General features: G+C 42.1%; 1 protein-coding gene across 2 annotated transcripts in view; it reads left to right on the top strand.

The window, feature by feature from the left end:
- Positions 1–26,530, top strand: part of PDZRN4 (PDZ domain containing ring finger 4) — a 221,645-nt gene that overhangs the window by 158,080 nt on the left and 37,035 nt on the right. For both annotated transcript variants that reach the window (XM_083699098.1, XM_083699099.1), the window contains 2 exons: positions 24,712–24,965; positions 26,264–26,366. In XM_083699098.1, coding sequence (XP_083555224.1) covers positions 24,712–24,965; positions 26,264–26,366 — 357 coding nt within the window. The remainder of the gene's footprint in view (positions 1–24,711; positions 24,966–26,263; positions 26,367–26,530) is intronic.

Genomic DNA, 26,530 nt, shown 5'->3' with positions numbered 1-26,530 from the left:
GATGCTTCCCCTCCCCCCCCCATTGTGAGTAAATTTGGCAACCACATGCAAGTTCATTCCAGTGATAAATGGTGGGTGAAATAAAAAAAAACTGCCAACATTAACTTAGAAGACACTATCTGTTCTTGGTGTGTATTTAGCTTTGTTGTTGTTTTTTTATAAAATATTTATTAAAATTCTTCTTAATACAATAAAAGAAAAAAAGCAAAATAACATATAACATATAATAACCATATTTTCTTCACTTCTTTGGGCTTCCTCACATCTCTCGTTCCTGCGTTCCAAATTTATAAAGCTTTAACCAGCAATTTATCACCTTGTTTCACTTCTTACTTTGTAATTTTCCAATATTGTGTCCCTAATTTTAGATACTTTTATCCAAACCTTAAAAGCTTAATTTTAACATAATATTTATCCAAAATTTATCTTTTTCTTAAATTTCACTTATCTTCATATTCCTTCCAACTAGCTTAATGGTGCCATATTATTTGCAATCTTGCATCTTTCTTAACGCTCATACAATTTGCAATGTTTTTGTAAATAGTCTTTAAATTTCTTCCAATCCTCTTCCACTGCCTCCTCTCCCAGGTCTCGGATTCTGCCGGTCATTTCTGCTAGTTCCATATAGTCTATCAGTTGCATCTGCCATTCTTCCAGTGTGGGCAAATCTTGAGTTTTCCAGTGTTTGGCGACAAGTATCCTTGCTGCTATTGTTGCATACATAAAAAATGTTCGGTCCTTCTTTAACACCCTCTGGCCAACAATACCTAAAAGGAAGGCCTCTGGTTTCTTAGGGAAGGTATACTTAAATACCTTTTTCAACTCATTATATATCATTTCCCAGAAAGCCTTAACTCTAGGGCAAGTCCACCAGAGGTGAAAGAACGTTCCTTCAGTTTCTTTACATTTCCAGCACTTATTATCAGACAAATGGTATATTTTTGCAAGCTTGACTGGGGTCATGTACCACCTATATATCATTTTCATAATATTTTCTTTCAAGGCATTACATGCCGTGAACTTCAAACCGGTGGTCCATAACCTTTCCCAGTCAGCAAACATGATATTATACCCAATGTCCTGTGCCCATTTTATCATAGCTGATTTGACCGTTTCATCTTGTGTATTCCATTTTAACAGCAGTATTTAGCTTTGTTTTGTTATATGCATATTTTTAAAACAAGCTTTTAGGAAGTCTTATCATAGGATGACTGATTAAGGAAATCTAATATCTGGGGTGGGACGCAGGTGGCGCTGTGGGTTAAAGCCTCAGCGCCTAGGACTTGCCGATCGAAAGGTCGGCGGTTCGAATCCCTGCTGCGGGGTGCGCTCCCGCTGCTCGGTCCCAGCGCCTGCCAACCTAGCAGTTCGAAAGCACCTCCGGGTGCAAGTAGATAAATAGGGACCGCTTACCAGCGGGAAGGTAAACGGCGTTTCCGTGTGCGGCTCTGGCTTGCCAGATGCAGCTTTGTCACGCTGGCCACGTGACCCGGAAGTGTCTCCGGACAGCGCTGGCCCCTGGCCTCTTAAGTGAGATGGGCGCACAACCCCAGAGTCTGTCAAGACTGGCCCGTATGGGCAGGGGTACCTTTACCTTTTACCTTTAATATCTGGGGTGCATTGTGATATGATAAGAATTCACCAGAGAATGTTGCAAACATATTTCTGACCAAAATGTTTCTATGTTTGCCTGACAGTTGCAAGAAGACTCTCTGGAAGGGAGTCAAGTCTTCAGCTGATGGGCTTTGTATAGGACCCAAAAAAGGAAATTGGCAAAATATAAAACCGTCCCTAAGCTTTCTCCATTATATCAGTGAAAGTGAAGTTTGGGATTAAGCTGCATCCATGATCTAAAGGAAACAAATGTTAACTATATCCGTCTACTTCCCCCTTTTCTAAAGGAAAGCAGAACAATGTTTGACACCAGTTTAGCTGTAGGAGTTGCTAGAAAGAAGCTTACAAGGTGCCATCCAACAATCTTAGGGACTCCACTGCGGCTTTGTGTAAGATTTACTCCTTAGCCCTTTCTTCTCCCAAAGATATCCCACAAGGCAGAAGAAGATTAGGGTCAGAGTTTTCCTTCTCCTAGTTGGGCTGCCTTCCCAGGTTGATGAACCCCATCTCCCCTTCACTTCCCTCTACAGCACATGCAGAAACCACCTTCTCTGATGGTTAGACCCACTATTGGTCTCATCTGCTCAATCCACCAGAGCCTGCCTTCACATGCAGGGGGAGGTCTCTAACTCACCGAGGGTTTGGGACCCACAGGTTGCCCTCACCTGGTTTAGCTGCACAGTCAAAGCTGTTTCCCGGGGTGTGGCCACTGTGGCATGCTGACAGCTTCTAGGAGCCACAGGTAAGATCTGAGTGCAGGGTGAGGACCAAAGCTGGACAAACTAGTCCAGAAGGAATATAGTCATACAACTGATTGGTATTGAGAGTGAATTTAAATAGAACCTATCAGACCAGTTTTAGAACTGAGGAATAAGCCTATCTGTATAGATATTTATTATAGGCTGGATCTACAGTGATCTGGAAAATGTTATTTTTTATATTAAAAAAAAAGCTATAAAAAATCTCCCAGTGCAATTTCCCATTGGCAAAAGATCACTGCTTTCCAGCACACTCTGGTGTCACATTTTTAAACACATGCTAATGTTATAACTCATCAGTATAGATTTGTCCATAGTCCGCCATAGTGAGAGGTGAACTGTGACACAAGCATGTGGGCTGACTGTAGCAAGCAGGTACAGCAAGATGATAAGCAGCAAATATATATGTGACCTGCGTTTTTGTTTCTTAGCTCCTGTGCTGTGTTTGTGCACTAAACATCCAACCTTCATTTCAGTGTCTTAAAAGGGAAAACTAATCTATCCTGTACAGATAGAGTTGACTGACTACAATGAATATGTTCATTTTGAGCAATTTTAGTTGAATATCTGTAACTGTTCCACAAGTCTATGAGCAATTTTAAGACACTGACTCATTGCTGTCTTTTGTCTACACCCTTCTAAATTCACAGACGATTGATATAGCTGACCATAACAGCTCAGAAGGAACAGTTACAACTGAGCATATCCACAGAGATGCTTTAGAAAGTCTTAATGTTCAGAAATCTAATATATTATGGAAGAAATATCAGCATTTGCTCATGCAGAACAACAGCTATTTTAATGAAACACCTTATCTCTTTTCAATTTTTTTCCATGAAATACCCAAGGGCAATAATCCACTTGCCAGATTAATAGCCTGAAAAATATTACTTTGAAAGAATTAAACAATTTTGAGCTAACTTCTATGAACACATTAAGGCACCGGGAAACATTTGTCTACACCATGTCTCAATAAATAAGAACTAACGCTGAGATTTGTTCTTAAGATAAAAACATGTATATGTATTCACTAGCTCCTAGTCAAAAATGTGTACAAGCAAAGAGGGAGAGGTATGCTTATCCCTTTCACCTTCTTGTCACTTCTGAGCTCTAAATTGATGCCACTAAATCAGGGGGGACATCAGAGAGATATTGCGTGGCTCTCATTAGCCCTAGCCATAATAGCTGATATTCAGAGTGATGGGAGTTGTTGGCATCCGTCTGTCTCAGGGCACAATGGAGGAGTGCACCTTTGTGGGTGAAGTCAGACTGTTGGAAGGTTGCAGTGCCTGCTGTGGCTGTAGAGACCAATATCAGAGGTGCATATTTTGTTGTAACTGGGGCAGATGAAGGTGTCCGGTTGTGTTGCTGCAGGTATACCATAGCGTTTCTTCTGTCTGTGCTCCTCCCAGTGGCCATTCCTCATCTGGTTACAGCTATGGGTACACGACCTGACTGTCTTGTCTCCAGGCCCTGCAGTCATTGCAAGGGATTGCCACAGGGCGGGCTTGATGTTGCCAGCCTTAATGAAACATTTGTAGACATCTTTGAATGCAGAGCTGGTCTGTCAATGGGCCTGGTGCCTGAAGCCAGTTCCCTGTAGAGCACATCCTTGGGGATCCTGTCATCTTCCATTCTGTGGACAATGACCAAGCCAGCATAGGCATCACTGAGACAGGAGTGTGAAGATCATATGGAGGACCACAGATTCTCCAGATGATTTCCCCTGCAGGGTTCAAGTGGACATTATCCTTCACATGTTCTTGAAAACCTGTTGCAGGACAGAAAAGAAGCTGAGGGAGTGATTTCGAGTGGAGAAATGAGTGGTGACTTTGTGCTACAAATTGTTCCCTCCCAACTGAAGCTGCCTAGGAAAAGCAGTCTGTCTAGAAATGATACCTAGCAAAAGCAGCCATTAGACTTTTGTCACACCCACATATTTCCATATAAAACTTGTGGTTCTGTCCTCAGCATCACCAGTATTGAAGCAATGATTCTTCAACATCAACTTTGTTGGACTGGTCATGTTGCGCTGATGCCTGATTATCGTCTTCCAAAGCAACTACTCTATTCCGAACTTTAAAATGGAAAGCGTAATGCTGGTGGTCAAAAAGAGGTTTAAAGACTGTCTCAAGACAAATCTAAAAAAAATGTATAAACACTGACAACTGGGAAACACTGGCCTGCAAGCGCTCCAGTTGGAGAACAGCCTTTACCAAAGTTGTCATTGACTTTGAAGACACTCGAACTCAGAACGCAAGGGAGAAACGTGCTAAGAGGAAGGCACGCTTGGCAAATCCACACTGCGATCAACTCCCGCCCAGGAACCAATGTCCCCACTGTGGAAGGATGTGTGGATCCAGAATTGCCCTCCACAGTCACTTACAGACTCATTGTTAAAACTGTGTTTATGGAAGACAATCTTACTTGGCTATGAGTGATCGCCAAAGAAAGAAAGAGATATATTGGAATACAATAATGCACTATTGATAAAGAGGTATGAACAGCAACAACCAAATTCTGGTTTTGACCATAGCATTTTCCACAGTCTGACATTATTATTTTTAACTGTTTTGTTTTGCTTTGTTTGATGAATTGGAGATAACTTTGTATCATTTTAAAAATGTATATGGAGTTATTAATGAATTGTTTTCAAAGTAAATAATACAAATAAATCATAATTTGTCTTGTTCCAATAAAACTCAGTTTTCCATGTCCTTGTTAAAGCAATTTTTTAATGGCTGTAGAAGAGCAGTAGGTGTGGTGATTGGAAAGGATCATGAGGAAAAGGACACACAGAGGTTACATCAACAAAGAAAAACTTTAATATAAAATGGTTTATGGTGGGGAAAACCATGCAGCAGGCTGCTGTTTGTAATGCGGAACTGAAAACTACAAGCACATTGCCTGGTAGCTGACTCAGGCAGTTCTGAGTATGGCTAGCAAAGAGGGACAACACACCATAACAACGGACTTCATTTATATCTTTAAAACCAATATTAAATGTACTGTGGTTTTAATTTTTTCACTCTATGGAGAATCAGTTCAACTAAGAAGGAACAGATTATTTATTATCTCTTACATAATACTTTATTAGTAGCTGATCAGTACTATTTTCTAGAAAAAGGGGTACCAGAACTCACCATGACTGCCTCCCTTGTTCTCTTACAAAGGCAATGGTGTCTACCTGAGAGGTGCTGGAACTGAGTTCCAGCTGGAAAAAAGCCCTGATCCTTATAATGAAAAATAATAGTACCACTCTATTCTGCCTTGGTCAGACCACACCTGGAGTACTGTGTCCATTTCTAGATATTGACAAATGAGAACGTGTGCAGAGGAAGGCAACCAAAATGATCAAGGGTCTGGAAACCAAGCCTTATGAGGAATGGTTGAGAGAACTGGGTATGTTTGGTATGGTAAAGAGGAAATGGAGAGGAGATGTGATAGCCATCTTCAAAAATTGAAAGGGCTGTCACATGGAAGATGGAACAAGCTTGTTTTCTCCTCTGCTCCAGAGGGTAGGACCTGAACCAATAGCTTCAAGGTTCAAGAAAGGAGATGAAACGTTGGGAAGAACTTTATGACAGTAAAAGCTGTTCAAGAATGAAATGGACTTCCTCAGAAAGTGGTGGACTCTCTTTGATTGGAGGTTTTTAAGCAGAGGATGGATGGTTGGTCATCTGCCATGGATGCTTTAGTTGAGATTCCTGCTTTGCAGGGGATTGGACTAAATGACCCTTAGGGTCCCTTCCAACTCTACAGTTCTATGATACTAGGTTTTGCTTGTATGGAAATGTATAATTTTTTTTCCTTTTTGTTTGGGGGATTATAGGCTTAACCTGGGAACCTGGCGAATACTATAAGGTTCAAATATCAAGGTAGGGAAATCTCCATTACCTATGTCAGAGATTACTCATCTCTGACTATGGGTCTTTACAAATTCTCATGGCTCACTGGGTGCAGCCTGTGATTGACAGTGGGTGTCAATATCAACAGGCAGCCATCCTAGAAGTTTTTTTTTGTTCCAGGTGGAACTCAGCATACTAAAAAAAGGTTTGTAAGTTTGGAACATCTGAGAGTAAGATTCTTCTGAGAGCCTGGTGAGCTGAGGGACTATTTAGTCCAGGGAAAGCAGATAGTGTTTGCAGATTTGCTCCAAAGGAAATATATTGGTTTTCTGTAACTTTTGCATTGTATATCATTCTCTTAAAACTCATTATTTCTCTGTTGTAGGAAACTTTAGGTCTTGGGTCATAAACCTGGTGTGGTCTCTCAGAATAAGAAAAGGATCACACTTCAAAGCTATAATGCTTTGCTATCTTAAGAAGCTCCAGGGGGATCTGGAGGCTGTTTGAAAAGGGGCACCCTTGTGGGAATGATCAGCCCTTTGTCCCGTGGCAGCTATTCTGTAAAGGGATGCACTCTGTGTTAGCTGGTAACACCATACCCTCAGGTAACATGAGGCCCAGGGTAGCTGGGAAGTGCCCATCACAACTCCCTAATACTTCTGTGGGTGCAAGAAGAAACTCCATATGCTTCTCCCCTTATTCTGTGTTCCAGAATCTTCTTGGCTGAAGATTGTCTTCCATAAACAAGGTTTTAACAATGAGTCCGTAAGTGACTACAAAGAGTGCGTAAGCAACTACAATTAGTCTGTAAGTGACTAATTGTCTTTTATGACTGCTAGGTGGTGACCCCACTGGGTGCAGAAATCCAGTCAGGGGAAAAGGGAGGCAGACTATGTTTAGGGCACCTTTTCTAGCCCCTCCCCCTTTTCGGGGTGAGCAGAGTGGATCTTAAAAAGGGCTGCTCAGTCATGGATGCAGCTGCCAAGCTGCTCAACTGCCTCGTTCATTGAGTCAGAATGACTGAATCTGTATCCACTGCCCATGTGCCTGTTCATGACTAGGGGCTTCCAGATTTTACGATCCTGCCCCCGTTACCATTTGCCAACAGCTATGGGACTCTTGGGGTTTGGGTTGGGTTTTTGGAAGACGCCTATGTGTGAATTTGTTTTATGTGTGTAAATCAGTGCACGCTGACCAATGCACAGTCTTCGCAGTAGGGCTCTGTTCTGATGGCATGAAGTAGTCACGACAAACCGGTAGATTCCTATCTGCTGCAGCCTTCATCCGCCTTCACAGCCATTGTAACATACCGCTTGTTATCATCCGCTTGTTATCATCCGATGGATGGCAGCTAACAGATTGAGGTTGAATCCTGACAAGACAGAAGTACTGTTTTGGGGGGACAGGAGGCGGACGGGTGTGGAGGACTCCCTGGTCCTGAATGGGGTAACTGTGCCCCTGAAGGACCAGGTTCACAGCCTGGGAGTCATTCTGGATTCACAGCTGTCCATGGAGGCACAGGCCAATTCTGTGTCCAGGGCAGCTATTTACCAGCTCCATCTGGTACGCAGGCTGAGACCCTACCTGCCCGTAGACTGTCTCGCCAGAGTGGTGCATGCTCTGGTTATCTCTCACTTGGACTACTGCAATGCGCTCTATGTGGGACTACCTTTGAAGGTGACCCGGAACCTACAACTAATTCAGAATGTGGCAGCTAGACTGGTGACTGGGAGCGGCCACCGAGACCATATAACACCGGTCTTGAAAGACCTAAACTGGCTCCCAGTACGTTTCCGAGCACAATTCAAAGAGTTGGTGCTGACCTTTAAAGCCCTAAACGGCCTCGGTCCAGTATACCTGAAGGAGCGTCTCCACCTCCATCGTTCTGCCCGGACACTGAGGTCCAGCGCCAAGGGCCTTCTGGTAGTTCTTTGCTACGAGAAGCCAAGTTACAGGGAACCAGGCAGAGGGCCTTCTCGGTAGTGGCACCCACCCTGTGGAACACCCTCCCACCAGATGTCAAAGAGAAAAATAACTACCAAACATTTAGAAGACACCTGAAGGCAGCCCTGTTTAGGGAAGCTTTTAATGTTTAATAGGTTATTGTATTATTATTATTATTATTATTATTATTATTATTATTATTATTATCATCATCATCATCCACCTGTTCTGCCGTTGAGAACTTCTTGGATCATTCTTTGTCTAGTTCCTTCCCTTTGACCTTACCGCCTTGGGTGACCCTGCTGGGAGTACGAGATTCCCGACGGCTTCGCTCACAAGGGTCATAGGAACATGCAAGCCCACTCACCATGACAAGGTGATGATCCAGCGAGTGGGAGCTTCTCCCCTTATTCTATATTCCAGAATAATCACCTGGCAGCTCTGAAGAATGGGCTCCAGCTGACTTGTCAGGGTCCGGTGCAGAAGAGATGTTAACCTGAATCCTTGGGGCCCCTGACTTTGTCTCATATTGCTATTTACATTACGAGACAACATTGTTTGTCACCTCCTTTACTTTACTTCTGTATCTCCTACACTTCCTTGCAAGTATTTGTGCAGATAGTAGATATAGCTTTGATGCAGAGTCAGCCAGGAATCGGTACTGATTTATGATTATGCCCTGAACACTATTTCTGCTGCAATAAGTGCATGATAGGAGATTGCCTGTAGTGTTGTTTTTCATTCCGGTGCAGACCTTAAAACAGGGTTGATTTCCCAAGAAAACATTCGATCAGTGTTTGTATACTTGTGTGTGTATATTTAATCAGAAACAGGCTACCTACCATCTAAAATGTTCGACTGTGGGAAGTGCTTGATCACATATCCTTTTTGAAGCTCCTAAAGCAATAATTGCAAACTTGGCCTGCATTTTCTTTAAATCTACAGTAAGGCTGTATTCCAAAAACCATGTGAAGTGGGAAAGTTGCATTTAAAATGTTTTGTTCCATTTGGCCCAGTGCTCCACCTGGATTAAGGCCCACTTTTTTTCTCTCTCTGAAAAACAACCTAATCAGAAGTAGCATTAGTTATGCTGGGATAAGAGAATCCCTTTCTCTAATGCCATTTGCACACAGCATGTTTCTGACCATATATAATTACAGTAAGCCTGAAACTTGTGTAAGGGTTACGTTCTGGGGATCCTGCCTAAACTAAAATTGTGTATAGACAAAACATATTAGGTTCAATGGCAGGTGGGATCACCAAAGTCATTTTTTCCAGAACCCTGCTCTCTTTCTGGAATCAGTGTGTTTTTACATGAGTAGAATGTGCCCTTTCATTTAAAATGCATCTATGGGTTATTTGTGGGGCCTGCCTGGTGTTTTTACATGAGTAGAATGTGTGGTTTTATTCAAAATGCATCTCTGGGATATTTGTGGGGCATAGGAATTCGTTCATTTTTATTTTTTCCCCAAAATATAGTCCGGCCTCCCACAAGGTCTGAGGGACAGTGGGCCAGCCGCCTGCTGAAAAAGTTTGCTGACCCCTGCTCAAGACCACCTGCATTTGAAACCAGTTCACTGGTTCAACACACCAAATATCTATTCTTATAAACAAAATGTAAATACTTTTAAAAGTACATGCTAGAGCCACAAATGTCTTTATTTCAAAAATGAGGTGGCCCTTTGTCCTAAGTTTATAGCATTGCTATAGTTCCTAAAAGGTATTTTTAAAAAGGTTATATGTGCTCTTCAATATAAATTGCTTTAAAAAAACAAAAAAAAAACACCCCACCTGTGTCCGGTGGTACCACGGGTTAAGAACTTAATTCGTCTGGAGGTCCATTCTTAACCTGAAACTGTTCTTAACCTGAAGCACCACTTTAGCTAATGGTGCCTCCCACTGCCGCCGCGCCGCCACCAGAGCACAATTTCTATTCTCATCCTGAAGCAAAGTTCTTAACCCAAGGTACTATTTCTGAGTTAGCGGAATCCGTAACCTGAAGCGTCTGCAAACTGCAGCATCTGTAACCCAAGGTACCACTGTATATTAAGTGTACCCATAAGCAAACCTTTAGACCACATTTCCTCACCCCCTGGTGCTTTCCAGATGTTTTGTACCACAAGTCCCATCAGTACCCCAACTACCATTGCCAAGGGTCAGGAATGGTGGCAGTTGTAGCCCAGAATATCTGGAGGGCACCAGGTAGGTGAAGGCCTTGCCTTACCTGCTGAAAGCATACCATGCAACCATTCTCATTGCTACCATATGGGACTCCCCTCGGGCATGGTTCAGAAGCTCCAGCTGGTACAAAATGCTGCAGCTAGACAGTTGGTGAAGATAGACTACCACCAACACATAAACCAGGTGCTCCAGAGCTTGCAGTGGCTTACCATATGCTACCAGGGCCAGGGTGCAAGGTTATTGTAGGATACCTTAAGGACCACTTGATTGCCTTATTTCCCTGCCCAGTCATTGGGATCTTCAGTGCAGTTGCTGTTAGTGGCCCCATATGGCTCAGATGCATATCTTACATCCACCAGGAAGCGGGCATTAAATAGTGTGGGCCCAATTCTTTGGAATTCCCTCCTGGCAGGGGTCAGGCAGGCCCCCTCCTTGGTAAACTTCAGGTTCTTGGTGAAGACATTTTTTTAAAAAAAAAATCAGCATGCGTTTAAAGTTAACTTTTCTAATTTCATTGCTATTTTTAACAGAATTTATCCAGTATATATCTTTTGTAACATTATTCTTCACTGAAACTTTAGAAACTTTGGTGTTAAGCAATATATAAATTGTTGAAATAAATTGTTCAAATGATAATTTATTCTATTTCTTCAAAGAAGTGTTGGGGGTGAGTGGAGAACTCAGGTACAGTAACAGGAAAATAGCTACAGGCTAGAGAATCCTTCCTACATTGGACATGAAGATCCAGCTTTTAACCAACTTCCAGTAATTCAGTGGATACCTGGCTGGCCTGTCTCTGCTGTCTTGCAGAAAACACACCATTGAGAAGCACTGTGCAAAGAAGGCCAAGTATAGAGACATAGTGTGGGCACATTAAATCTGGGGGGATTTTATTGAATTAATTAACTGGTTTAGTTGATGATACTTCCCTTGGGAAGAAGAAGCTGAGTGTAAGCAATAGATGAAATGAAATTAAAATACTGTAAGATTTTATTTAAAGGTGACATAAGTTACAGGTGTAAAGAACAGGACTGAACCTTGTTTTTACAGCTCTGGTCTTGACCATCCATTTGATGCATTGAACAGGTGCTGCCTTACTTCTAGAGCAGGAATAACAAACCTGGAGGAACAGATTCTCACTGGCCTATCCAGGCCAGTGAAACTGTTCAGATGAGAGTTGCATTGTTTCTTATCTCACAGGCTAGGCACCCATCGTATTGGGAAGTAGGAGATCACCCCAGAGACTTCTCTGTCTCTGGAGCAACCTGCCATTTGCCAAAAAGACAGGCAACAGTAGATCAAAACCAGTGCATACTTGGCTCATGTACAGTCGTACCTTGGTTTTCGAATGCCTTGCGACTCAAACGTTTTGGCTCCCGAATGCCGCAAACGTGGAAGTGAGTGTTCCAGTTTGTGAACTTTTTGGGAAGCTGAAAGTCGGATGAGGCTTCCACAGCTTCCGATTGAGTGCAGAAAGCTCATGCAGCCAATCAGAAGCCGTGCCTTGGTTTTTTGAACGTTTTCAGAAGTCAAATGGACCTCCAGAACGTGTTCAGTTCGAGAACCAAGGTATGACTGTATTATTCTTCCAGCCACAACACTGGCTTGGTTAAAAGCTGTGCACAAGGGGGACATAATGCAGCTTTCAACCTTGCAGGTGTCCATTGGCTTATGATATGAGAGGCTGTCTGTGAGACAAAGAGGAATTATGTTGATAAGAAAAAGAACCACATGAACTTTCTCAGCATGTGCCTCCCATTTCGATGCTTTTTTGTGATTGTGTTGTGTGGCATTGCTTCTTACTTCCAGCAAGTACTTTGCTGGAAAATGAGAGTATCTTGCAGTTATGGGAGAGCACTTAGGAAAAATCAAAGCGACTCTGGTTGCAGCCCCCTTGATCATCAATTGGCCGCTCCTGTTCTACAGTACTAAATATATTTTGGAACATAGATACCAAACTCCATGTCATTGGGCCCTGAGAAAGTCTATAAGCAGGAACCTGCTAGGAAGCATGAACTGATGAAATTTAAATTACCGTTTATTTTCTGTAAGACATTTTGAAAGGCAGTAGCTCTGCAGAGTCTACAAAGACTCTTCACATTTGAATCATTAATAAACAAACCAAAGGCTTTTTTTCCCCCTTGAAGCTCCCACATGCATAGTCAAGTGGTACTTTGACATAGCATGTTGTCATTTTTGATGAGTGCGGTATGTCTGAAAATTATTTAGGAATCTTCTTCAGTAACCATATAATAAGGAAACTAACTTGTAAAGCTCTATCAGCTACAATGAAAATTAACTATGTGTTTGAAGTAAATTCTTTTAAAGCAGAGTAAAAGGCATTGATTCATGTTCTGCACGAAAATAGACTTGAGACATTTCTCATAGAAACGTATCCGTGGGAGTCTTTAGAAGTAAATATTCATATTCTTATGGTTTTTCAGACTTTTTCTAGGCACTTAGAGGACTAACACCTCAATTTCACTTCAAACACTTGCAATACAATACATTAACCAGCAGGAAGTTACAGGCTATTGTAATGAGACAGGAGCCCCTGCTGGTTAATGTATTTGCATTGTGTGTGTTTGATCTGGGGGGGGGGGTGAGTTTTGTTATTAGCTCACTATCTCTACCTAACTACGTTCTCAATTCTAGGGCTTTTTGCAATAACAAAAGACACACTTGGGATAGTGTGTACTGTGTACAAATAAAGCTGCTTTCTGTAGACTGTTTATTGATCCATCTAGCCTAAGAGTGTCTAATATAACAAGCAGTGGCACTCCAGGAAGTGCCCTGCTACCTGAAGGTGCTGGAAAATGAACCTGGGACCTTCTTACATAAAGCATGGTGCTTCACCCAAGGAGCAATGACCCCTCTCCACCATTTTATTATAATACAACCCAGATGTACGAACCAGATTTCTAGCTGTTGTTTCCACCTTGCATTTTCCACTTTTGCAACAATGATGAAAAGAGAAGATCCTGCCGGGAAGACAGCATATTATTATGCTAAGGATGAAAAATAGTACTAAGAGGGATGAAGGCAGGAGGTCATCTAGTACACTTTCACATGTTGAGGTTGCCAGATTTCCCTGGTGGCCTGGCCTTTTTACAGCAGTTCCATGTCAGTGACTAAGCCCAACAAGTGTCAGGGCAAAATCAAATAGCAGAATTGATTGTCGAGAATGATTTATAGACTTCTCCTTCTCCTCAGGTGCAGAGTATTTGCTTAGATTTTGCAGTGCCATTTCAAACCTGCACGAGACATTTCTCTTCTTATAGGAGCCTCTGTTTTTCGATTGCCCTTCTCTGTGCTGCGACTTCAAAATTACATTGTCCACTGAGCAGCTGATTGTTCAGGGAAGATGCATCTTATTGGTGGAAGCATGTTCCCCACAACTGTTCTTCACAATCAGTACATGATACACAAGGGAAGTGGAGCTAGTGGGGAGTGAGTTTGTGTGTGTTTTACCCTCAAAGCAACTTGGATGAAATTTTAAAAATGAGTTGTTTTTTTAAAAAAGTGTCCAATATGTATGCATAATAAAACTTATATGCAGTGTTCCCGAGTTCTGAAAATTCAAATCCAGCATACACAATAGGAGAGAGGCATGCAGCACTCAGATACATCCTCAAAGCCTTATATTGACATTTAATTCTTCTTTCTACAGTCTCCTCCTTCTAGTCCCTCTTCTTATCCTCCAGCCAGCCAGTCTCTGGCATCTCTTACTTCGGCATTTTGCCTGGTATGACTTGCCAGCAGGCCCCAAACTTGGTAGCCATAGTCTAGCATTGACATGGGCAAATGATTATTGCTCCTGAATAATTTATAATTATTTAGAAAACATGGCCAAATGGCATAAAGTCTACTGTGAGCAAATCACCATAGTACTTCGGTATATGTTTTGCTGAATTGCTTTCAAAAAGATTCAGGTAGGTAGCTGTGTTGGTCTGATGCAGTAAAAAATAAATAAATTGTCCAGTAGCACCTTAGCGACCAACTAAGTTTGTTCTGGGTATAAGCTTTTGTGTGCATGCACACTTCTTCTACGAAAGCTTATACCCAGAACAAACTTAGACACATGATCAGATCAGCATATAGGTTATACAGATACTTTCAGAGTTCAGCATTTGGTAAAATGGTTGTGTGATTTCAAGGTAATTCAAGCTACATTTACTATGCTACTGGTCTGTCCACATTAGGCAGCATTCTGGTGAACTATTGATTGATGTTGGGTTGGTTTCAGCATCAACCCACATGTTTCACATGCCAGTGAATTGTGAATTGGGTCTGCATTAAAAAAAAATTAAAAAATCAGCCATGGACCATTAGAATATGACCTATATTTATATCATACTTTTTCTAAGTGCTCAAAGCACTTCACAATCATTTTATATCTCAATATACCGTATTTTTTGCCCTATAGGATGCACTTTTTCCCCTCCAAAAATGAAGGGGAAATGTGTGTGCGCCCTATGGGGTGAATGCAGGCTTTTGCTGAAGCCTGGAGAGCGAGAGGGGTCGGTGCGCACTGACCCCTCTCGCTCTCCAGGATTCGCGCAGCTCTCCGCAAGCCATGGGAGCCTGCGCCGGGCTCCCACGGCTTGCGGAGAGTTGCCTGGATGCTGAAGCCTGGGCACGCTGAGCTCAGCGCGCCCAGACTTCGCGCAGCTCTTCACAAGCCATGGGAGCCTGCGCTGGGCTCTCACGGGTTGCGGAGAGTTGCCTGTTCTGGGGGCTGGGGTCGGGGAAAGCTCGGGCTTCCCCCGTCCCAGCCTGGGGGGGAAATAAATTTTTTCCCCTTTATTCCCCCCCCCAAAAAAACTAGTTGCGCCTTATAGGGCGAAAAATATGGTAATTTATGACAATCCTGTTAGTCTAGCCATTATTTGTATGCCCATATTAAAGATACAGTAAGATGCAGTTTATACTATGAAAACTTATAAAATATATTAATTCTTAACTTGCTACAAGATCATTTGTCATTTTTGCCCTTAGTTCAGCTATTCCTCTTGAAGTAAAAGGTGTTCATATCCCAGCTGAAATTTCAACTAGGTAATTTCTAACTCACATCTCATGTCACCCCAAGGCTCAATCTGACTGGCATTCTGACCATACCCCTTAATTCCTTGTTTTCTTTAACTTCATTCTGCAGGTGACAGTACAGAGCATGAGCTCTTTATTTAAGCATGACGGAAGAAGCAAACCTTGGGGTACATCAGCTATTCTCATTAATAGGAGACAAACCAATGCTGTATTGTGTTTTTAATATTCGGTTGGGAGCCGCCCAGAGTGGCTGGGAAAATAATAAATTATTATTACAGTTATTATTGCCTTTATAGAGCAAGAACTCTGGATGTGTCCAAGTGCCCACTGCCAACAGTAGTATGGTTCTTCAGTTCTGAGAAGTAATTTGCTCTGGTGGGAACAGGTCTGCAGTCAAGACCAAGAATACTTAGGATACCTATCTGGATTGGCTCACAACCCCCATGGTTACTCCCAAAGACCACCTGTCCACCTGGTGGCACCCAACCTCTGGTTGTTTAGCATACCAATAATTTGTTATGAAATCTTCTCCCACCTTTAGCTTCTGTCGCAACTTCATTGTATCCAAAGTTAGTCATATACAGCGTAGATCCCTTGAAATGAATAGGCATCATTTCAATAGGTCTTCTCAGAGTAGAACTTACTGGCTTACTTACTATGCCCACAGACCTTGTTTTCCCAAGGGACCACTTTGCTCTATGATCATGGAATCTAAACCAATTTTTATACATCAGGAATAATAGTACAGAATTTAGTACTTGAAATTTATATATTGCTGTATTGTAAATTGCTTTCGGATACGTCACGGGAAGTGATTGATAAATGAAGTTATTTTTAATAATAATTCCTAGGGTAGATTGTTCCAACTATAGCTAGCCCCCTTCCTCACTTTGTTTACCTCATTGCCTTGCCTCTCCTCCATGTCTGTTGTTTTTTATCGGCCAGTCAGACACCATTCAGAGGCACGAAGCCACATGTTCCCCCTTAAGGGAATTTGTCTACCTTTGAACAAAGTTTGCAGAGCTGAACTTCAAGGGAATTGAATCTAGTTCCTCTCCAGACGGGATTCCCTGGATGAAGAACAGAATACAAATATTGAAAGGTAGACTGCAGCTTGCATTCAGAAACTCACGCCTAGCTACTTATAGAGCCTCATTATGCAGCTTGTGACCCCAGAATCTCAGGTCATTGTGAAACTTCAGAAATTCTCCGCTCTCCTGGGAGTAGGAAATTAGAAGCATTTCAGCTCTTCTGTTTCTCACTGTCTGTTTCTTTTCCAAGATCTTGCTTTCTTTCCCGCTGCCCACATAGCCCAAACCCCTGCCATTTGCATTAGCCTGTCGCATGGAGACCTCCATGGCAGCCTATTAGACCCCTATTACCCCTCCCCATTTCTTATTTGACAACAGGAATATGTGCCACCTCTGTGAATCTCTATCACAGAAACCAGCAAAGTATAAACTGTCAATTCATTCAGCATGAGATTGAGGAAATCTGTCCCTGTGTGTTGTTTCCTGTAACAATTTTATTCCCTTCAACCATTCTAGTGATTCAAGCTTCACAACTATTTTTATTCTCCTGTCCCTCCTTGGCAGTGTGTGTAATAATAAATGAATTTCTTCCACACCCAGATGGGAATTCAACAGTCTTTCGCTAATCTCATCTAACAATTAAAGCACAGTAAAACTTCTCTGTGCCATGCCCAAGATTTCAAAATATCATGTCTCTCTGGCGATAACATGTTTACACACATGCCAATGTGATCGGGGACACATGTAGACTCAATAACACTTGGGCTCTTAGCTATGAGGCTATAGCAGAGTTGCATTAGATTCCCTTGTAGATATTTTTTGTGTTGCTTTGTGTGTTGGAATAGATTTTGCTGGCACTTTCCTGGTCCTGACACGGCCAGGGGGAACAGTGACAGCAGTGACAGATGTATCTACTGCTCCAGGAGCCTTGCTGAACATGACAGAGTATCACTAGGCGTGGATATGCCCACAGCTAGTAAAGCGCTACCTCTTAGGATTAGACTGCCAGAGCTGGCAGACTAAGCTAGTCTTGGTGCCAAGTGATCCTGCCCAGCTGTTAGGAGATGTCTGAGCTCTTTTCTGTTTTGTTTCATGTCAGCAAAATGGGTGGTGCGTGGCTGTAGGTAACTACATCAGGTTTTCTTTTGAGCTGATTCCTGAAGTGGATATAACTCTCAAGAAAGAATGGGGGGGGGGGGAGCTGCCTCATGCCTTACTGCACTCCATAAATGGATAATTTTAATAATGTGCCAACAGCAGCAGTTTGAAGTAACTCAATGAGTAAAAAGGTCACCATTCCCATAAGTTACTCTAGCATTTGATCAGCGGACTCCTTTTTTGAAAGACTTTTAAGTCTCATTATTCACTGCTTATAAAGTCACTTGAGATATAAAAAGACTTTTTATAGTAATGAAAGAACTCCCACAATTAGCCAGAAGGCAACCATCTATCTTTTTAAACTGCTCAGCTCAGAGAAGACCTGGAGTTTCAAGCACTGGTACAGGATGAATTGTGATGACAGTGATAAGTTGCCCATTCATATGGCTCATATAGTCCTTGCCGTACAGCTTGTGGGTCCCCCCCCCCACCTTCTCTTTCCCTCCTCCATTTTTTTAAAGAAAGATGTTTCTGAGGAAGTGTTGGGGCCTATAAATAACATACAAGGTGGCATTTATTATAGGTAAGTTGAACATGTCTAATTTGATCTAATGTAGCATTTAAAGCAGCTAGCAATATGGTTATTCACTAAGGAAATCATTGCTTTTCTTATGAATGAAACTGAAATATGATGTTTAGTGTAAAGCAAGGAAAGTGGAAACTTACATGGAAATAATCGTCCAAATTCAACCATCTTCCCCCTTACCTATGAAAACACCACCATATACAACATATTTCACAATGGCTACGTAATATGTGGGCCAGTAAATTGCCAAGCAAAATAAAGCATTTTTAAGTTTGTAATAATTGACTGAGAAGTTCTAATTATGCTAAATGATAAATCCATATATTTTACGTGTATTAGAGCTAGCTGAATTCATATCACCATAAGGCAGAATTACAGTAATTAAAAATCAGTTGGTCAATATAACATGCAATTTACATATTAAATACACTCTGGGCTCATTAAACCACCATCTGGGAAAGCCTAGAAATGTGGATTATCATCCGGATGTGATATATGCAGATTCTACATTTATTCCAGTTTCCTGACACCCCGTTTTGTTTGGTGACAGCATGGCAGTGCTCCCAATACAGTCTGACACAACCAGAATTCTTGAACAGTGGCTGTTTTGACAGGACATCTGGTGTGATAAGTTAGTGAACTTGGAAAAATGGGGAACCCCTACAGAAAGATGTATGTATATAAATAGGAAGAGTGATAGAGCCGGGTGATTTGCATACTTTACATGTTTTCTCCACTCTGGATAGACACTCCTGAATATCATGCTGTTCCATACCCTCCAACTTTTCTCCAATGAAAATAGGGACACCCTTTTCAATAATAATAATAATAATAATAATAATAATAATAATAATAATACCCCACTGATCTGACTGGGTTGCTTCAGTCACTCTGGGCAGCTTCCAACATATATAAAAGTTACTTATCTCCTTGGTTCGTGTGTTGCATTTCTCCATACCCTCCAACATTTCCTAAGGAAAAGCAGGACCTTCTGGGATCCAAGCAGAAACCAGCATGGCTTCTGTAAATCCAGGGCTATCCCTGGAAAATAGATACGCTTGGAGGGTCTACTGTTCCCTTTGTGCAGGTTCCCTTTATGCAGGTAAATTTCACAGGTAATGAAAGCTTTCTCTCAGGCAACACTTTAGTTGTTGATACAACTGGAAGGACCATGATGCTTGGTCATATACATATTCTTGTTAGTGTTGACAATATCCAGCGGATTCCCTTTTTTTAATATAATTGCTCTCTTCTGCTTAACTCTTATGGATGGAACTGGAGGCCTAGGAAACATGAGGATCTTCCATTGGTTCTTCTAGATAACTATTGTCTCTGCTGACCAGCAAGCCATTGAAACAAGGACCTTATGGCTACATCACTGAGCTATGGCCACAACTCTTCAGGTTGAAGACAATCTTCAAGTCAAACTGATTTATTCCAAGGATAAGATAGTTGTTTGTTGTGTGTCAGCATATGTAGTACTGGCTAGATAGAATTGTCAGCATCGCCCTTGAGCCAGTGCCACCGACTGGACTCATCCACTTCAGCCCTGACTGGGCCAGGTGAGCTGGGGTAGCACTTCCAGAGACCACCTTCTGCACAGGAACAGGTCAAAGTGCTGTGGACTCACAACTCAGAGTTGTGAGCACCAGATTCACTTCCAAAGACAGTCGTTGCACAGCAGAGCATAAACCACTTGGAGAACAGCTCTGTAGAATAACTACTTTTATTCTATCTACAACTATTATACAAACTATATACAGAGCTAAATGAAGAAGCTGAACTGCACTGAGTGTCTGCAGCTGCTCTTAGCAACAACCTTATCTATACAGAGATAACACACTCTTTCTCTAACACTCAGTCTCTCTCTTTTATGTGAGGCTGGAGCGGAATATGTAGTGAGCAGAAACCACCCCCCTCCTCTCTGGAGAATCAGCAAAGAACATCAGCAGATTCTTGGAATGGGAGGGGTGAAATCTCAAGAATCTCACAGTGGAGTTTACACTAACATGTGTCCCTGCCGTGGAATTTTGCCAGTGAGGTTTGGCTGACTCTGATTTGTTGGCTTTGGGGCAGCAAGTTTTTGTTTGTTTGTTTGTTTGTTTGTTTGTTTGCCCAGGTTTCTTAATGTCATCTTTTAGGTAAAGGGTAAAGGGACCCCTGACCATTAGGTCCAGTCGTGGCCGACTCTGGGGTTGCGGCGCTCATCTTGCTTTATTGGCCGAGGGAGCCACCATACAGCTTCCAGGTCATGTGGCCAGCATGACTAAGCTGCTTCTGGCGAACCAGAGCAGTGCACGGAAATGCTGTTTACCTTCCCAGCGGAGCAGGACCTGTTTATTTACTTGCACTTTGACGTGCTTTCGAACTGCTAGCAGGGACCAAGCAACGGGAGCTCATCCCATCACAGGGATTCAAACCGCCGACCTTCTGATCGGCAAGCCCTAGGCTCTGTGGTTTAACCCACAGCACCACCCACGTCTCTAATGTCATCTTTTAGGGTGTTTTTAAAAAATAAATAAATCCTGAAGCTGTATTTGTTCTCTTACTTGCTTCTGTTGCGGCTGCTTTCATATTTATTGTAGTTTGTGTTTTATTTTTATAACTACCATGGCCTTGCACTAATAAATCAGGATGTAAGTACCTGTAATATACAACAGCAAACGAGGAAGCACTTTTCTTAAAGAGACAGTTTGCTTTTGGCAACACTGAGCCAAACTCAACACAGCAAAACAACAAGAAGAGTGGGCCTCTTGCAGTCTAAAAACAAGACAGAAACCAACACAAATTTGTTGAGGTTGTTATGGGTTTGACATTGGAACCACAATTTATCATTAGGATAGCACCGGATAGTCATTTTACTTCCTGCCCTTTATATCATCTATTTATAACTCCTCTTCCTTCCCTGTGCTTCATTTCACAAATGTGCTTGTGTGCTTGCCAAAGATATGGTTTGACTGCCTTTGGGAATGGCAGTGGGCCAGGGCCAGTTGGTTGCTAGAGCTAGCATGTGCATGTGTGTGCATCAAAGACAAAAAGATCCCCTGTTTTCTTGTTTTCTGATATTGATAAATTTATGCACGTGGCTGGGTTTAGAGAGATAATCAAAGGGGGATGGCTCCCTTCCAAGCAGCGGCCACCAGCCACTCTGGGGAAGTTTTTGACAAGTGGCCCAGATTTCGCAGTTTATCCAAAAGGCGAAGAGTGTTCATTAAACAGAAGCTTTATTAAACAAGGCAGTAATATGGTTTCTATGTGGGGAGATATGCTCTTTACTTAACATTCACAAGTTGCTTATGGATTAATTAGCCCATCTGCTCCAACAAATGTATCCCAACCTCTTTTGTTGAGACCAAAGAGACCAACCGCAGAAGCCAATATTTTTATGCTCTTTATTAATTGATTACATTCTACCTATGGAATTCAAGGTGAGCTTTCTAAGCAGCCACCTGTCCCAGCATTGACCTGACTTAAATCTTTAATGCCATATGTATCATCTGCCTCCTGGATTCTATTGGGGGGGATGTGAAAACATTCTAGAAACAAGGTGTTCTTTTCCCCAAAACATACCCGAAAATTATAAATAGTCTGCAGTAAATCTTAGCTAGAAAGAGACCAACCTAGCCTCATCCATTGGCCAGAGAACGAATAGGTGCTTGCTTTCCTCTTCCTTTTCCATTCCTTTTTTCATTTCTTATCATGTCTATTAGATTGTGAGCCTGTGGGCAGGGACTGTCTTACTTTTTAGTATCTGTTGGCACCTAAATTATTTTTACAGTGGTACCTTGGGTTACATACACTTCAGGTTACATACGCTTCAAGTTACACACTCCGCTAACCCAGAAATAGTGCTTCAGGTTAAGAACTTTGCTTCAGGATAAGAACAGAAATCGGGCTCTGGCGGCGTGGTGGCAGCAGGAGGCCCCATTAACTAAAGTGGTGCTTCAGGTTCAGAACAGTTTCAGGTTAAGAACGGACCTCCGAAACAAATTAAGTACTTAACCCGAGGTACCACTGTACTTAAAATGTTCAAACTCCATTTCTAAATGTGTGAATTCTTCAAGGGCAGTTCTTTATGCTCTGAGAAGCAGTCTTGGAGAGATGATGATGCTCCCAGTGCTGTTTATCCATGTAGATGGAAAGGTGATGGAAGAAGCCCTAAATGGGAGAAAGCAGTCTTGGGACAAAATGAGGGTGCAAAGAGCAGGCCTGCAGGCAGCATTAAAGCCCTCTCTGCACATGTTTTGTGTGATGCACCCAGTGCTTTTTTTTCAAGAAAAATAGTTGCCAGAACCCATCATGAAGTTGTTACAGTAAGTTGCCGGGCAACCTGGGGCAGCCCTGAACAGATGCTGGTTTGACAACAGCCATGTTCACCGCTGGTGGAGGTTCTAAAAACTACGACAAGCTGTCTCTATAGCTGATTTGGCAGTCGTCTTTGGTTCTGGTGCAGGTCAAATAAATGTGTCCCCACCTCCCTCGTGTAAGCAACTCCTCTCACACTTTCCTGCTTCAAAGCAACTACGGAGGAGGGAAAGAAGGGGACCATGGATCCTCCGCTGCTGACGCTGCAGCGGATTCCCTCCTCTCTGATTGCTTTGAAGCAGGAAAGTAGGAGGGGAGCAGCTTACACTCGTGTAAGCAGCTCCTCTCCCACTTTCCTGCTTCAAAGTGGAGGGAATCCACTGCAGTTGCGAGCAGAGGATCCATGGCTCCGCTTCCTTCCCTCGAAGCAGGGTGCGGGGGTGCAGGGGGGAAAGACGGCAGGAAATAGATGCTGGGCAGGAAGACACAACCACACTTTGACCACTGAAAGTCCACCCCAGCCTCCCCAGATTTCCACTGAGATGGCCAGGCTAATCTCGATGGCCATAAGTCTGGCTCAGCATTATTAACTGGACTTAGATAAAAACTAGGTGCGCCCTATGGTCAGGTGCGCCCTATGGAGCGAAAAATACGGTATATCTTTTCTTTTCTTTTTTTACCAAAATTGGCAGGATTTCTAAAATGTGTGACCTTTAGTCAGAATAACTAACAGTGTTGATGAACTTCAAATGATGATTAAAAGAAGAGGGTTGTGTCCTCAGTGCTTTACATCCTCCAAGGAAATCATATGAGGATGGAAGCATTCTAAAGGTCATGGGATCCCCCCCCCCCGCCCCAACTTTGAGGTAAAAAAGAAATGTTGAGGGAGAACACATTTAATTGTGAAGTGAAATACTTCTTGTGTAGTCATTAGCAGGTTAGATTTCTTCCTTGCACCAGCTTTTTCAACCTAGTAGTTGGTTCTACATTCTGCTGCTGTGCTCTTTTGGTTTTGGTTTACATTCGTAAAAGGGGATTACTAAATATATTTATTTATTTTGCCTGCAGTTAAACATTAATGTAACAATGCTACATTACATTGTCCACTAAGAGTGTATTTCTTAGCTTGTTTCTTTTTTATTATTATTTGAAGACAATTAATTTTATACAGACTTTACATCAGAAGGTTTTACAATGATAATAACCCAAATACAGTCAAGAGCATATCTCATGTTTTCAGCAGTACCAACTTCTTCACAAAATCCCTTGTTTTGCTCTTCATTAATATTATTCTCCTTCTTTAGACTCCATCATTTTAACCTCTTAAGTCACATATATATCCTTAACAATTTTCCAGATGTACCCCAATACCTCCTTCCCCCCATACCCATTACTTCCCTTCACCCATGTGTGATCTTCTTTACACAATATTATTCCTCGTCGTGTTAACCAAAATTTATATTTATTATTCCATATATATTATAGTAATGTTTTGTCTCCTTGCATGGTTTGCCTATTGCATATTAAATTTAAGCTCTAAAACTTAATCTTTCTATATATTCCTTTACGCACTCCCACTCTTTGTTAAGTTTTTGATTGGAGCAGCCCCTAATTCTTGCTGTTAATTTTGCCATCTCGGCGAATTCACAGATTTTAGCTCTCCATTCTGATATTTGTGGTGTTTTTCCTCTTTTCCAATTTTTTGCCACTAATAATCTGGCTGCCGCTGTTGCTGCTGCAGCTTGCTTCTTATATACCCAAGTATGTACGTATATCTGTTATCTTGGATTGTATCTAATACTGTATGTACATTTCCTATATTCTCCCTGCAGCCCCTGGAGGGGACCCTCTAGAGCAGATTTTGGGGCATGGGTGCTGCAAGGAGATAGAGAGGAAGATGAAATCCTGTTGCCTGAGCTGATGTCAACTCATGCAATGCTCATTTCCACCCTTTAACTGTAAATCACTAATATACAAGGCAGGGTGGATCATCCATTTCTCTTACATTCTTTTCCCTAGATGTATTTTTTAAAGGATGCAACAAACATGTACTTTTTATTTTCTCTGCTTCTTTCTATTTCCAGGAGAATAATATTTGGGAGTCGCTCTATATATTATAGAAAAGCCGTAACAGGATTTTGTTTGCTATCTAACACTTGTCTTCCGTCTTGCTTTGGCGTCACAGAAGAGTTATGGTTAAAGATTATATAAACGTTGATAAAAGATTAGATAAATCACACCATTCTGCTTCTGATATCCTTTCTTTAATGCTAAGCTGGGTGACATTTGTTTTGTCTTAGGTCAATGGGAAGGATCTTTCCAAAGCCACCCATGAAGAGGCCGTGGAGGCTTTTCGGAATGCAAAAGAGCCCATTGTAGTCCAGGTCCTTCGGAGAGCACCTCTCATCAAAACACCTGGGAGCTCACAGGATGTTCGGCTCATGGATGCTTGCACACAGACAGATATTACATTCGAGCACATCATGGCTCTGGCCAAGCTAAGACCAACCACACCTCCAGTACCGGATATCTGCCCCTTCCTGCTTTCTGACAGGTATGATGTAGGATTTGTTTCTGCAGCATTGAGAACCAATGCAACAAATGATCACTACCAAAACAAGACTGGAACTCCTAGGCAGAAGCTGGCTGTTCTGAAGTTCATTGATTTCAGTAAACTAGGAGATCCATGGACAGGGGGCTGCAGCCCCCATCTTCAACTGCAATGTTTTATTTTGACATTTTGTAATGCTTTATGTGATGCTTTAATTCAGGTTGTAAACCACTTTATTTACCGGTATTTTTTAAAAAATAAAGCAGTATTGGAATTATTCAAATAAATAAAATCTTAAGAAAAGTGCCCTGTAATGACTTGGAAACCCATAATCCATTGTGGATCAGACAAATTTATGGAGAACAGGTTTTTCAGGTGTGGTGTGTGGCGGGGCTGAATACAGCTGCATTAGGACACAGAAGAGGCTCTTGTCTCATGCACCAAAGCATCTTCTTAGCCAGCGTGGAGAACAGGTTGCTAGAACTGGTGAACCTTTGAACTGATCTAGTAGGGCTCTTCTTATGCAGACCTGTGTGTTTCTAGGTTCTGCACATGAGTTTGGAACTATTCTACTGAGAAAAATAAAACATCCACTACAATGCAGGCTTTAGTCCTGTTCAAGTGTTTGGCCTAAGCTTGAGCATCCAAATGTGTGTAGAGCTTATTGCAAAGCTTTGTAATGGACTAGAGGTGGTTGGAAGTCTGCTTGATCAAGAACCCTGTGTCATCAATGTACAAAGGTCTGAGAGGGAGCCTCATGCCTGGGGACACCAGGGTGAATTTTACCTGTGTGCCTATGTGCTTTTACTGCTTTTAACCCCTTGTGTATTCAGGCCAATCTCAGACTAGGCTGTTGGCTTTCTCTGTTCTCAGGTACCACCCTGTATCAGTGACTTCTGGGATTTCTGCTCTATTTTGTTGCATCTTTGTTTTCAAGGCAGAAATGGTGATCTCAAGCCAGAGCTGCCTCCCTGAATGCCTAGAATATTATGGGTGTCTCCAATAATTCTGTTTCGAATGCATTCGATCAAAGATTTGCCCAAACTGTTTGAATATCTCTGTGTTTGAAGCAACACTACAGTTTGCTGTATCATTTCTGTCCAGCCTATTTTAAGGGCTTCGGACAGCCTGAAGATCTTCATGGGTCTATTTCAAATCACAGGCTCTTCTAAATAATATGCTGTACAATTTTTATTTTTATTTTAAGTTACAGAGCTGGGGTTTTTGAGGACTTCAAAAATTTTAAAAATCTGGTTTTAAGTGCCTGACCTGCTCTTTTTGTTCTGTGTTGTTCCACATAGCTGCCATTCTCTTCATCCAGTTGAACATGAATTTTACGAAGGTAATGAATACCTTTCCAGTCTGCCTGCAGATGTAGATAGAACCGAGGACTTTGAATACGAGGTAAGACCATTGGTACAGCTCCCCACCCCATCCCCTTTACAGTATAGCATTTGCACAGCTGCAGTCAAATGCCTTCGAAAGACACAATTTAAAATAAAATAGCAAAGCTCACTCTGGCCTCCGTCACACCTGTACAATGTCTCAGTCAGATATGCACCTGGGTC

The sequence above is a fragment of the Podarcis gaigeae genome (assembly GCF_964106915.1).
Source record: "Podarcis gaigeae genome assembly, chromosome: 10".
Classification (NCBI taxonomy): domain Eukaryota; kingdom Metazoa; phylum Chordata; class Lepidosauria; order Squamata; family Lacertidae; genus Podarcis; species Podarcis gaigeae.
Note: the sequence above shows the minus strand (reverse complement) of the source record. Positions and strands in the feature narration are given on the sequence as shown.